Source organism: Numenius arquata, chromosome 7 (genome assembly GCF_964106895.1).
Source record: "Numenius arquata chromosome 7, bNumArq3.hap1.1, whole genome shotgun sequence".
In the NCBI taxonomy this organism is placed as follows: Eukaryota; Metazoa; Chordata; class Aves; order Charadriiformes; family Scolopacidae; genus Numenius; species Numenius arquata.
In genome coordinates, this window is record NC_133582.1 from 43051830 (window position 1) to 43066801 (window position 14972).

At 36.7% G+C, this 14972-nt stretch overlaps 1 protein-coding gene across 4 annotated transcripts in view; it reads right to left on the reverse strand.

Moving 5' to 3' along the window:
- ATP2C1 (ATPase secretory pathway Ca2+ transporting 1) overlaps positions 1-14972 on the reverse strand; it is a 72980-nt gene that overhangs the window by 15996 nt on the left and 42012 nt on the right. For all 4 annotated transcript variants that reach the window (XM_074150605.1, XM_074150604.1, XM_074150603.1 and 1 more), the window contains 11 exons: positions 13952-14107; positions 13265-13333; positions 12046-12121; positions 9687-9753; positions 8439-8563; positions 7097-7194; positions 5627-5722; positions 5427-5516; positions 3907-4011; positions 2048-2204; positions 457-627 (listed from right to left, as the gene is read on the reverse strand). In XM_074150605.1, coding sequence (XP_074006706.1) covers positions 457-627; positions 2048-2204; positions 3907-4011; positions 5427-5516; positions 5627-5722; positions 7097-7194; positions 8439-8563; positions 9687-9753; positions 12046-12121; positions 13265-13333; positions 13952-14107 — 1210 coding nt within the window. The remainder of the gene's footprint in view (positions 1-456; positions 628-2047; positions 2205-3906; positions 4012-5426; positions 5517-5626; positions 5723-7096; positions 7195-8438; positions 8564-9686; positions 9754-12045; positions 12122-13264; positions 13334-13951; positions 14108-14972) is intronic.

Here is a 14972-nt window from a genome sequence, read left to right on the forward strand (position 1 = left end):
AAGAAGTAATTTGTTTAAATATTTATTAATAGTACTTAAACTTCAAACTTAGTCAAAATGGACAAAACTGTATTGGATAGTACTGAAGTGCCAATGCTCATTGTCACTGGCTATTTTAGTTTCTCTCTTGTTGCCATAAGACAGGCATCCAAAGCTGAGGGTAGGGAGGGTGGTACAGAACACTAGCATATGTTATAACAAAACACAGTAAGAAAATGCATAGTCTAAAACAGCACAAGTCATACATTAACCAAACTCAAACAACTACAGTTAAGCTGAAACAAAAGTATCACTTCAGGCAAGGGTTGTTGGGTTTTCTTCTCATCCCCCTGCGTTATATCTAACACACAGAACTCATAAACATTAAAGGCTTAATATCTACATTTCACAACAATTAGGTAAGCATTTCCAAAACAGAAAACAAGTGAAAAATGAAAGGAAGTGGACTACTCATACCAATCGCCACTGCAGTCTCCTGTGAATCTCCAGTAATCATTTTTATTGCAACTCCTGATGTGATAAGTGTAGTAACAGCTTCTTTTACACCAGTCCGTGGAGGATCAATTATTCCCACAAGCCCCAAAAAAGTTAGTTGTCCTAACTCAGGACCGGAAGCTAAGGCTAGAACTTTTAGGAGACAATTAAAAAAAAAAAGATTTGAAATTAACATTTACATCAGCATTTAAAACAACTTCTAATATATGTTTTCAAAAATGAAAACTAACGGCATACAACTATTTATCTGCACACTGACCAAAGGCCTCATTGCTGAAAACATTTTGAGAAGCTGCATTCATCTGAGTATTCCACTTGAAATTAACTTATCGCAAGATGTTAAGAAATGAGACCAAACTGAACCAGTGGGCCAGCATAAAGCAAAGGGTGGAAATTGCAATTTTCTTACTTTAAACCAGGGTAGCAATGTCTTATCTTCACTATTCAAAATAGCCTACTTGTGTATATTCCTTTCCTCTAAACAGGAGTCTTTTTACCAAATATATGTATTCCAGGTTTTAAATATAACTTTCCTATTTGTTCTCAGATGCGTAAAGCGCACAGCATCTAGCTTTGTGGTTTCTCTGCACATGCATAGTCTTTTAAGCAAGAAAATGAAAGGAAGGATCAGTTAACTTATTTTGATTTTCTGCTTTGTTTTTTTTTTTTTCTTTTAGAAAGGCAGATTTCATTAAGTACATGCTGAGTATTTTCTGGAACCTCTTTTACAGTAGGAATCATAATTAAAATATATTTAAATGACATTAGAGTTGCAAGAGAAAAGCAAATTCACTTTTTTTCAAAACATTACCTTAGGTTTTTTGTTTAACAGTGGTCTGAAGCAGACACAAAGAATGACTGTCCGAACAAAACAGCACAAAGAAATAGCATTCCTAGCACATCCGCTCAGTTTCTAATAATTTGCATCCTAGGAATTTCCTGAGCCATTTCCACATTTCCATACCTTCACATTGAAAAGCTGTGGACTTAAAAGCCTAGAGGTCTCTTTAGAGAGGCCAAAGAAAGCCAGTCATTTACAATGCTTGCCCACAATCACCTCCCAGCATTCATCTTGTGAAAAATACTTTGTTATATTTAAAAATCTACACAGTTTGTTCACATAAAACATAATTCTAATGGCATGTCTGACCGGCAATCAGTTGTGCTAGCCTAACTCAAAGGTGTCAGCAGCCAAAGTAATAGAAAAATAAGCACATTAACATTTTTAAAAAGTGCACATATATCTATAATGAGATATGGGAGCTATCAGGTAGCAATGTACTGTTCAGTTATGGTCACATGCAAGAGATGACAGGAATCAGCAGCACCTTTCTTTTCTCATCATTTGCAATTTAATCATGTTACTATACAGGCCTTAGGCAACAGCACCTGTTTTCCACTAACCCATTTTAAAGAAAAACTAAGCAACACAGTGGCACTTACTGAAAAAACAAATCCTAGTGGTTTGGGGGTTTTTATTGTTTGGTTGTTTTTTTTAAGCAGTGCCATTTTTTAAAAAAATGGTTATTTTGAGACACTGAAACAGCCTTACCCCTAAGTCCTGCAGAGCCCATAGATATCTTCTCTTGCTGATACTGCTCTCTCTGCTGCTGAACAAGAGGTAGGGTCTGCCCCTTACAGTTATATGATGTGCAGTACCTAATGACTTGTTCATATGCACCTTTCATAAAGCAAACTTCAGGTTTGTCCTAAAAGGAAGAAGAATTGTTGTGTGCACATGTGTGTATGTATATATAAATATATACACACACAAGTACATACACATGCACACGTAAGAATGGCATATCTATACTTTTCTAAAGAGCCTTCAGAATATAACGCAAATCAAAATTAAACTTCTAAACCCAGAAGTCTGTTCTTTTGAGTATCTCTATACAGTGTATGTTCAAGAGTGGTAATGTCAAAAGAACTAAGCTAATAATCAGTATCTCATTTCAGTAGACGTCATACACATTAGACACTGTGGGTCACAGTTTATAGACTGAAGAGGCAATACAAAGGACAGAAAAACCCTACACAGAACATTAGACCTGAAAGACCTTTAGCTCATCATTTGACCAGCTGCACAGTCATTAAACATCACCTACATCCTTGTACTACGCCTAACAACTCTACTATTTTCCAGATAGCCATCTAGCCTTGATGGTATCAAAGGATCAAGAATACACCACCTACCTTGAACACTTAACTCCAATGCTAAATCAACTCATCCTTTCCCTTCCTGCCTTTTCCATTAAGAATTGCTTTCCTCAGCTGAATTTTCAATCACTGATTCTCATCTTCTCTTCCCCGCTGAACTAAAAAGCTCTTTTTAAATATATCTATTTTCTCCTTGTGAAGGTATTATGCACAGTAGTCAAGTTACCTCAGTCTTTCTGATAGGCTCAACTGATAGAGCTCTAAGTTTCTAATCCTGCTGCATTTTCTTAGCCTTCAAATAATTTATGCTCCCTTTAAAACTGCTACCATTTTTTTCAACAATCTTAAGAGTGCTGATACCGAAACACAGACACAATAAATCTTTACATGAATTAAAACATTACAGCAATTCCTCCTCACTACTCTTTATAAAGACAAGGATTATACAATTATATTATTCATGTAGATAAAAGGAGTCAAATGCTTTCTTTCTAAAGCAAAGATTTTACTGTGATAGTTGAACGCCACCAGTAAGTCTTTTTTTGGTCAGAATTACTAGGAAATTTTACTAGGATCTAGTAAATCCAAGATAAGGTCTGTTGGTGCACATATTATTTAGAAGGCTCCAGTTATCAGACTAGCAGTGACTATGTCTATTTGTAACAAAAACATTCAAGATTGGTCTAATGAAATATGAATGCAGATATGTATGTGAAAGCATCAGAAGATGGGAAAAGAGGTTAAAGAATGGTTTGTATTGATAATCCAGGACACTGTTGACATCAATAAAAATCTATCAACACTGGGGAACACGCTGTCTGCATCAAAACCAGAAAACCTGTGTTTTCAAACAAAAGAAGTTTTACTATCGAACATCAATGCATCTTCTTTCTCTTAATTCATTATGTAACTATGTAGCACTGAAACAACAGAATATCAGCAGAATTGCTTTACGCATTTGAGGAGGGAAGAGAAGGAAGAAAAAACAGCCAGGTATACATTCAAAGTCTCAGATACCAAAACACTTAAAATAATTTCCCAGTGTGCCTTTTAGGGAAAGAATTTTTTGTGATTCTTAATCTGCACTTCAGAGCTTGAAAATAAAACTGTATCTATTATCAAACCATATTCCCAGGACTGTGCACTACTATGAGCCTGCCATAACTTATGAAGTGAAAAATGAGGATATTAAACAAGGTAGGTAACTGTTCTACAGAGCAAGTGCACAAGGAAATAGTGATTGAAGCTTACCTGCTGTGTTCTGTGAACACATTTAACAGCCATCCATTTTTGTTCTGAGCTGAAGGGATATTCAGCCTTCCTTATGTAGTCTTCCTGGAGCCCATCTAAACCCATCTGTATAAAACAGAAGTATCACTACAATGTCACGACCTCTTCTTTCCAAACAGCTATGCAATTTCTTTACTTGTTGAGACATTTTAGTTAATTATTACGTTGTTAAAAACCAGTTTCATCCCCAAAGTTGCTTTTGAGCACACTGTTTCAGTTTAGACACACTTCTGACAAACCAGCACTGAAACCCCCTGGAAGCTTTTCTCAGGCTTCAGTTTAAGTCAGACCATTTTAACACTATACTATTTTTGATCCAAGGATCTTCAAATACTTTGTAGATTATAACCATCCACAAACACAAGTCTGGCAACGGCTAGCGATGTAGCTAAAACAAAAACACGTCTAAAGCCCCAAAGCCTTTTTTTTTTATTTTTTTAAAAATCTATGTAATTTCTCTGCTAGAAGGGCCTACAAAATTATAACACAAGGCCTCGACAAAGTAATTTTAAGTTTGAATGATCCAACCTGATATTACTTCTTTTTAAGTGATCAGAATCACCAAAACATTTAATCTGAAACTAACCATGAAGATTCCAGACAAAATGCATTTCATTCTGAATGCCGTTCTTTCCCCAACACCGATGCTACTCACAGCATTCCATGCTCTACCCTCAATCAAGTCTAAGAAAAAGCAATGATTAAAGGTGCAGAAGCGGCAGCCTGCCATGAGCCATTCTCAGTACTTACAGAACTTCACAACTCCTTCACTACCTCCCTTTTCACCAACAGATGTGAAAGACTCCTGTTCTTCTCAGTTTCTGTGGACTCATGCCAAAATAATGTCACTCTGATCCTTTCCAGTCAACGACTGGGGACTTGGAATGGGTCTCAGCAAGAACACACATCTATCTCGTGCCTCAGTTACACAGGGAAAGAATGTAATGCATTCATCTTCCAATGTTTTTGAGTTTATTCACCAACACAGAAAAAAAAATCAAGTGCTAAGAGGCCTCGCCACATTTCTCAGTAGCTGAAATGGGTGTCATAACATTATAGAAAAAACCAAAACATTTAACCACAGCGTCCACAATTCGAACAACCTGTGCCCCGCACTTAAAGGGCACTATAAATGGTGCAGTCACCAATACATCAGTTACCAACTTTTTACTGCTTCCAATGAGAACTGGGAAAGAGACAGCACAATCAATATTCAACAGGTAAATTAGTTTGTGGCAGGTAAAATAACAGTGCTAAGTGCAAAAAGATGGAAATAAAGATTTTACTTCAGTTCTAAATAGTTTTGTCTCATCTTTCAATAATGCCCAACAATTTCCAACAACTAAGAAACACAGGAGATGAGCAGTTGCCATACAAATCTAGGAGCCCCAGAGGAGAAGAAAATGAGATGAACAAAAACCCCCTTATTTCTACACACTTCCCACCTGCCATGAATCCAAAAAGCACCATCAAGTACACACCTTCATAGCAAGCGCGATTAAAGCCCCTTCTGTTGGCTTCCCCATTAATGTGTTGTTTCTAATCAAAGCATCATTGCACACACAACCGGCCTGTAAGAGGAGGAAGGAAAGGGGAGAAAACAGAACACAAAGTAAATGCCATACAAAGCTCTTGTGCTACATCATCAATTAAAACTCACCTCTCTGTGCCAAGATCTTACCTCAACAATTTTGCTAATGGATGGGTTGTTATAACCATGAATTACTTCACCATCAAGCATCACTTCTCCAAACCTGTTATAACCTACTCCAGTAACCTGCACAACAAACAGCCAAAGGCAGAATGCAATGTAACGTTCACCAGGTTCAGAAACTGGTTTAATCTCATCTTTTCATTATAAACTACAGAAAATGTAAAAAAGGTCATTGGTAATGACTGATTTTACCCAGTGTGAATGGATTCTCCTACTCAGCTTCTAATGTAGCAGAAAGGAATTAAAACGTGAGGGCAAGTGAGTTCAACGAAATATATTAGAGACTAATTTAAGTAGCAATTTTATTCCATAGCATAAATAAATGCAGTATATGTTGTTTCCTTACAGTATTAGGCATGCTTTCTTTTTTTCTTCTTTCTTTTGCTTTCTTCCCTCCTATTTGTCTTTATACTAGTTAATAATGCATACCCCTTGTAGGGGAATGGAAGTACAGAGCAGAGTCCTACTTTTATCCAGTAAGAAGGAAAAAAAAAAAACAAAACCAAAACATATTTGAACAGCCTCTCAGCTGACACCTCAGAGAAGCGTTAAGAACAGTAAAATTGTATTTTTACTGCATAAAGACCAGGCATCCCATTAGGATTCTAAAATGTCTTCATGTCCACAGCATTAACAGCTAATATATTTTACAGCCATTTCAAGTTCTCTTTGAACTGGGAAAAAGGAGCTGATTTGACCCAGGTGTAAACAAATTGTGCTAGTAGTAAAGAAAAAGCAATTACAGTATTCCTATAGAATTCTAAGAATAGAAAAATAAATACAAGGATATATAAGCAAACACAGGCAATTACAGGAAATAATAAGAAAAAACGCCAGTATTTATGCTTACAAAAGTCAATGACAAGACCCTCTGTTAACTGTAATGGGAAAAAAAACCTTGATCAAGAAGAGTTTGAGAATTTAAGAACTTGTTTAAAACACTCCCATGAAACCACATTAGTTCCACACCTTCCTGCTTTTCCTTCTCTTTTGTGTATTTACATAGTCTTTCAGCCAAAAGCTGGATGTCCCTATTTTTAACATTTGTAACATGCAGATTTTATTTTATGCACCTGCAACAGGAAAATAGCCTCAACTTTCTGTACTGAGGAAAAATACAATCTCTCAACTTGTTTTTGTACTGCATCTCAGCATCTGTCTTATATTGTGACCTACAGCCACCAAGAGATTTAAGAACGTAACAGATTATACAAAAAAATTCTTCTGTGACCAAAGAAGGCTTGGATAGCACAGCTCAAAGGCTGCAATACTAAATGAACAGAAGAACAGAATTAGCTGGAAGTTGAGGAACAGGAATTGGTGCAACAAATTTGTGCTTTAACTGATGCTTTACCTGCAGTATACTGAAGTGTGTTTCAGCTGATACACACAATGAAGTAAAAAGAAAAATTAAAGTCTAACAGTCTCACTACATACCTCGGCATGCTGCCCATCTGAAGTAAAAATATGAGTAACAGTCATTTCATTCTTTGTTAGAGTTCCAGTTTTATCTGAACAAATTACATTGCAACAACCTGAAATAATCAATTAACGTTTATAAGACAATGCTTGTTTAGAACAATGCGAGTAACTAACAAGAACAAAGTATTCAAGACAAATTTTGAGAAATACTGCAGCTTTGTTAAATCCCATTTTGTTTTTTCATAGACAATTTTCAACTATTAATGAATAGCTTTACAAGGTTCTTTGCAAGTTTGTCCAATAAATAAAAAAAGCAATTCAAATCCCAAATTCACAACTTGTCTGAAATACTTCCGTTCACTACCTCTCTTGGATTTTATTCTGCTGTATCTCAAACTACTGAAATTGCAATTGCAACTCCTGGTTAGGAGGAAAGCTGTACAGCAGTCATTCTTACTTATCAAAAAGCTCAACACCTAACAGTAGCACACACAAGTGTGACTTACTACTAAACCAGCAAATTTTAATAAAATTGAAAAGATTACAGAAATGTGAAATTTGTATAGGTCTTTTTAACTCAGGAAAATAGTATTTTGAAAGAGTGTTGCAGTATTTGACATTTTTGGACACGATAGCAGGAATTGCAAAAGCAACAAAAAACCTCACAACACTAATGAAACTCTGCTAGAGGCATCAGGAAAAATATTTCCAATCTTCAAATGCAAAAATAAATTCAAATGCAGCACAATTATTTAACTCAGCATTTCTATTTCGTTTCCATGTCCTGTGCTTCACGTTTCATGACTGAAACTGCATACAAAATGTTTTTAAGCTTTAATGTTTTTAGACGATTTTAAGTTTTAATAGGATAGCAGCATAACATCCTGAAAGTGACTACATTATTATTAATAATAATTATGATTATAAAGCCTCTTCTAATATTCAAATTTGGGTTTGTTTCCAACTGTCTCAGTCCTAAATTTACACCAAAGATTTAGTTTAAAAAATATTTACGAGTCTTATTTAACAAGAGCATCTTACAGCAAACAAGTATAAAGGGTACTTCATACATCCAATCACTCATGCAGTTTAGAATATTGCTAGTGTAACATGCTGACAGACTGTTTATTTCAGTTAAAAAAAAAAAAAAAAAAAGAGAAGGGTAGAGGGCCCACAAAAACATACCTGAATTCTAACTCTGTGTATAATGCATTCAATTTAGAAATGTTTTAGAGATACCACCACATTGGTAGCAAAATAAGAATATCTGCTTTATTTAAATCACTAGTCATCAATATTTGTGCTGATTTCCTAACATTTATACCAAAATACTATCTCTAAGTTAGCCTAGTCATACCTAAAGTTTCAACAATAGGCAGTTTTTTTACAATAGCCCGTTTCTTCACCATTCTCATCACACCAAGGGCCAGTGTCACTGTTACCACAATTGGGAGTCCTTCAGGGATTGCAGCTACAGCCAAACTGTAATGAAAGCAAATATACAAATCTTGTCTTAGAATGTCATACATGAATACATAGCAATGATGCATTTACACTTCAGAACATTGTTTCTGTGTCTGTCTTGTTCACTGAGGTTAACATTGAAAGGAAGCAGCTGCCATTTGACTCCAGTTGTACATCATTCACGATAAGATACACACTGAAGGCAGTAACGAAACGCAGCAACCTAGACATTTCTACTCATTACTTATGCAAAAGTATGGAGAAAAGTTGGGGGGAGAGAGAGAGAAATCAATTGTACATCTGTTTGGCCTACACAAACCACTAATTAGTGCCGTGCAAAGCAGCCCAGACTGTGAACAGTAAGTGTAGTCAGCACTAAACAGAATTGGGAAATGCCACCACTTCAGGTGACCACTGATCCACAGCTGTCACTTGCAGATCATGATGTGGCAGCAAGATAAGTGCAGAAATGGAACAGAAGGTCATTTAAAAACAAACAAATAAAAAAAGCTGATAACAGTGTAAACAAGATCACAATAACTCATTACACAATGCTCAAAGATGCAGGTCCTGGTGGTTTTTTTCCCCGCCCCTCTCCAAAAGGGTAAATCTCCAGAGTCTGATCCTGTCATTTAAACAAACACTTCTGCCTTATGCACTGTCCATGTAATTAGCAACTCAGCTACTTTTCTAAGAGTACAGTTAGATCATCTAAATTCAGTGTTATTCTCAGCAGACAACACCCTGGAATGAAGTTTCCATAATATGCTAGAAAATGAGCTAATGAGCTACATTACAGGCGGCTTGCAGTAACCTGGTTTTGTCTGATGCCGCTTATAAAATTACATTTACTTTATTTACTAAGTGATGAAAATGCTAATTGTACCATTCTATTGTCTGTTTGCAGATGTTCCACAATACACCCAGAAATCATCACATAAATGCACAGTTTAAAAGAGCAGCAAGAACATACCGTATCATTAAAAATTACTATGAATTTGACTTTTTACAGCACAAAGTCTATTTTCATTGTGAATTACTTATGTGAACTTAAAAGCAGAGCAAGCATATTATATGTCACTAGCTTTCAGATAATTTGCTGCAATGAAGGATCTACACTATTTAAAAACAAAAATCTTACCTCACACCAATTGTGAACATATCAAGGATATGCTTTCCTTGCAACCAGCCAACCAGCATAATAACTCCTATAAAGGAAATAGGCATCAAGATAAATATAAAACCAACCTGTACTGTGTAGCCTCATGAGGACAAGAAAATGAACTCAAATAGCCAAAACCAAGCTTATCATTGTGCTACCTATAAAAATGTATTATTTCTTTCACCGTCAAAGTATGATTCCATTAGTATAGCAAAGGTGGAGAAAGTTTCTGCCAGCCAAGTTGCCCAATAATACCACCAGTGAGGTACTCACTTATGCACACCCTGAATCAGAATACAAGATGCATTGCAATTTAAAAGGATGCATTTAGAAGACAAAAAGGCAGTCAGTCAGAAAAGTATGTTTGCAGGAAGAAGTAAGTAATCAAGCTCAAGAGTGGCCTTCGCTGTAGTGATGATGATATGGTAGAATTCAAGATCCTTAAAGCAGCAAGGAGGGCACGCAGCAAGCTCACTACCCTGGACTTGAGGAGAGCAGACTTTGGCCTCTCGAGGGACCTGCTTGGCAGGGCAACATGGAGTACTGGAGGGGAGAGCACCCAAGAAAGCTGGTTAGAATTCAAGGATGACCTCCTCCAAGCTCAGGAGTGGTACATCCCACAGAAGAAGCCAGCCAAAAAAGCCAGGAGGCCCACATGGATGAACAATGAGCTCCTGGACAAGCTCAAAAGCAAAAAGGAGGCTTTTTGGTGGGTGGAAGCAAGGGCAGGTAGACTGGGAGGAATACAGAGAAACTGTCCGAGTGGCCAGGAACCAGACTAGGTTACTAAAGCCCAGACAGAATTAAATCTGGCCAGAGACATCAAGGACAACAAGAAAAAATTCTAGAAGTATGTCAGAGGTAAAGGCATGACTAGGGAAGATGTGGGCCCTCTCCGGAAGGAAAGAGGAGACCTGGTCACCCAGGATATGGAAAAGGCTGAGGTACTGAATGACTTTTTCGCCTTGGTCTGCACTGACAGAGGCTCTAACCACACCGCCCAAGTTGCAGAAGGCAAAAACAGGGGCTATGAGAATGAAGTACTGCCCGCTACAGGAGAAGATCAGGTTTGAGACCATCTAAGGAACTTGAAGGTACATAAAACCATGGGACCTGATGAAATCCATCCAAGGGCCCTGAGGGAGCTGGCGAATGAAGCTGCTAAGCCTCTTTCCATTCTATTTGAAAAGTCGTGGCAGTCTGGTGAAGTTCCCACTGGCTGGAAAAGGGGAAACATAACCCCCATATTCAAAAAGGGAAAAAAAGGAAGACCTGGAGAACTACAGGCCAGTCAGTCTCACCTCTGTGCCTGGCAAGATCATGGAGTGGATCCTCCTGGAATCTGTGCTAAGGCACATGGAAAATAAGAAGGTGATTGGTGACAGCCAACATGGCTTCACCAAGGGCAAGTCATGCTGACAAATCTGGTGGCCTCCTACAATGGTGCTACAGTGTTGGTGGATTAGGGGAGAGCAACAGACCTTATTTACCTGCACTTATGCAAAGTATTTGACACTGTCCCACATGACATCCTGGTCTTAAAATTGGAAAGGCATGGATTTGATGGATGGACCACTCAGTGGATAAGGAATTGGCTGGATGGCCGCACTCAAAGGGTTGCGGTCAACGGCTCAATGTCCAAGTGGAAGTCAGTGACAAGTGGCATTCCTCAAGGGTCAGTCCTGGGACCAGTGCTGTTTAACATCTTTGTCAGAGACATGGAGAGTGGACAGAGTGCACCCTCAGCAAATCTGCCAATGACACCAAGCTGTGTTGCACAGTCGATACGCTGGAGGGAGGGGATGCCATCCAGAGGGACCTGGACAGGCTTGAGAGGTGCACCCAATACAAAACCAAGTACTGCTTGCCATAAGTAGTTGCATAAGTAACATGCTAAATAACACAATCCATACCTCACCGCTTGCCATAATTTGTTATATACCTAACCAATTAGCATGGACTTATTAAGACCTATACTAATCATTTTGGGAAACTAATAAATGTTTGTATATGGACCTTGAGATTTATCTCACCTTAGTCCGCGCCATCAGAGATTTACAAATGTGAGTCACCGCCCCTCTTTCCTGAGAGCGGGTCGTGACACCCTTCCAACCCAAATCATTCTACGATTCTGTGAAACACTCTTATGATGAAAGTTATGTCACATCAGCAATCTTCATACAATTAGTATCATGAACTCAAAGTGACCGATGAAATGAGGAGTCAAAAATACTTAAAAAAAAAAAAAAAAAAAAGATCAAGCCTTCCATTTTCCCAAGCCTACTTGTTGGTTTCAGTTGCATAACAATTTGTAATTCTTTCACGTAAATTCTCTTACCTATTATACCAAAGGAATACAGGGAAAGCTGTTTTCCCAAGAGATCCATGCTCTTCTGCAGCGGTGTCTTTGGAGCCTTGATGAACGGTAAACGTGCAGCAGTTAACAAGTACAGGTTAAAAAGAATGAACTGTATCACATATTACTTCAGATGTGCACATTTCAAAACACTGTCAGTGAGTAAGATGCAGTTATACCCTGTTTACTTTCTGAAAACAGACTATTCTGTTCCATTCTCATGTAGAATTCAAGAAGATTCACAACCACTTCAATGAAATGAAAAATTTATTAGAAACATTCTTTTGGAGCTTTGCAATGTCTACACCAAATAATCTAACACAAAATATTTTATTAAAAAAAGATTTTATTATCAAAGATTTTATTAAAAAAAAAAAATCATGCTGACTAAAAGCCTCTGCATTTCTTCCAAGAACAAAAAAGTTCTTGATAACAAAAATAAAACTGACTTTTCAAGACAAAGGCAATAGAGCCCTGGAAGGCCAGTTATATCTCTAAAGGAATTTGTTAATCATCTGCAGAAAATTCAGTTTAGCCAAATAGAAAACCATGGAAATACTTAAGACAACCTAGTGCCCAAAAAAAAAAAAAGGGGGGGTGGTGGAAACGGGGTGAAGGTGGATAGAAAGGAGGGGACACAAAACAAAAATCTGAACTAAAAAAAAAAAAAACAAACCAAAACAGGAAAGTGAATTTTTTACCTTGGACGCAAATAAGTTTGGGGGTTTTAATAGTAATAGATGGTGGACTACAGTATAGAAAGCATGGCAAAAAAAAGACAGGGTCATTGTAAAATCACCTTTGTTCAACAAGTTATCATTAAAGTGCATGTACACTATCTGAGAAAGCTGGTATCAAGTTTAATTCACTCTTACCTTCAAAATTTACTTTTAAAATTAGTTTACTGTAATATAAATATCAAAAAATAGCCCTACAAGACTGATATTTCAGAATGTTGTTGGGAGTAGAATGCTCACATCGGGTTCTTTTCCTTCTTTTTTTTCCATTAATAATTACACTTGTTATAATACAAACTAAATACTATTGAACAGATGATTGTATTTTCCTCACGTGTATTAAATTAGATTCCACTTCACAGGCTGGACAGGACTATTCCCTTGAAAGGTACAGTAAGTACAGTTCTAATGGATGAAATATACACTTAAAAAATATGTCCTCGCTTCTGAATATTCACTCTTACCTCTTCTGCTTGCATCATTTTGAAAACCTCCCCAAATTCAGAGTTTTCTCCTGTTCCAATAACTATCCCCTAAAAAAAAAAAAAAAAAAGCCAAATCTGAAGTTTAATTTTAATGTTAGTGGATGCTCTTGACAGCTTTGACTCAAATAGTGGGAAAATGCCATTTAGCTTGCTATGATTTTTAGCTTTGTTTATAAAAATAATTGTTGGCACAAGTAGGAAACATTTTTGCTAAGAAACATTTTGCCTCTGTGAAACAAGCTGCTACTCTGTCCACTACTGAAGTAGAGTAACAAAACTCAAAAAGGGTAACCCCTATCTAACACCAGCCAAAACTGCATTTTCAGTTACAGATTTTCAAACATGTAAATGTAGTTCTAGAAGTAAAATACCACATCCTAGACCGAAGGGTTTCCCATCATCTAGTCCCTATAAATTTGAGCTCTCCTGGCCCTAAGAATGTCTCAAAAAGCACTAATGAGAAAAGATCTGCAGTGTATCACAGTAGTCTTCTATATTTCCAGTAAAAATTTCTATTTCTATTCCATTTCTATTCTTTCAGAAAACTCAAAATATACGTAGCTATTAAAGTACATTTCCCAATTGATAGGTGAACTTTAAAAATAAGAACTGCCTTCAAATAGTTGAAACATGGAAAATATTCTTCTCTATTAATAATGATTTCACCTTTGCTTTTCCACATCTGACCAATGTTCCCATGAAAGCAATGTTGCTCCTAGAAGTAAGGTCTCCATTGGTTGCTGCTGGCTGAGGAGCTGTAGATTTAGAGCAAGGAGCTGTCTCACCCGTGAGACTGGATTCATCAATAGAAAGGTCCACAGCCTTTGAAAACAAAATACATGGACTAGATAAAAAGCATAACAATCTTTTGTAAGTAGTTAGAAGTGTTAATAGAATTTCCCCAATTTTGACAAAAATACATTCAATTTATTCCTATGATAAAAAGCCATGTCAGTATAAACCATATTTTAAGGATCAACAAAACAACAAGCTCTCACTTCGAAGAGTCTAAGTTTACTCAATTTTATGTCCGTGATTGGTTTTCTATAAAACATTCAAGATGCATTCTGTCACCAAACAAAATAATTAACTGGGAATACAAGTGCACATATATATTATCTTGTCAAGTCTCCCTCTGTCTACTTCCTCCTATCGTGGTCCATTAAGAATTCCCTAACAAAAAACATATTTCATGCAGGTTTTTTTGTTCACAAAGTGTCTACAGGGAAAATACTATTCAGGCAACAGTCAAGTAAACTAGAAGAAGAGAAGCTGCCTTTTTTTGTTTTACGTTTTCCTTTTGTGGCTTTTGTGGCAGCCTGTTGGGGCAGTTAGAGAAGGATTAGTTAAAAATGAGTTATTCTGTATTAATCAGCTGATAGATGAAGAAAATTAAGCTTGTGCTCTATAAACAAAAAATTATCAAATTATAAATTGAAGAAAAATGTCTTCCCTCAACTGACATCAATTCTTACATATTAATCTACTGACTTTAGCCAAAGCCTGAATCATAAAATTCTGTTTCCAAAATTTAAGTAAAATAATTTTGTACTATTAAAAGGTATAAACCCACTATTGGTGACCATACCACTAAATTCCAAAATAACCTTCTCAAGAAAAGTAGTGTTAAAGCGTGCATAATAAAACTCAACTGCCAAAACTCTTTTTCAAAGGATATCACTTACAA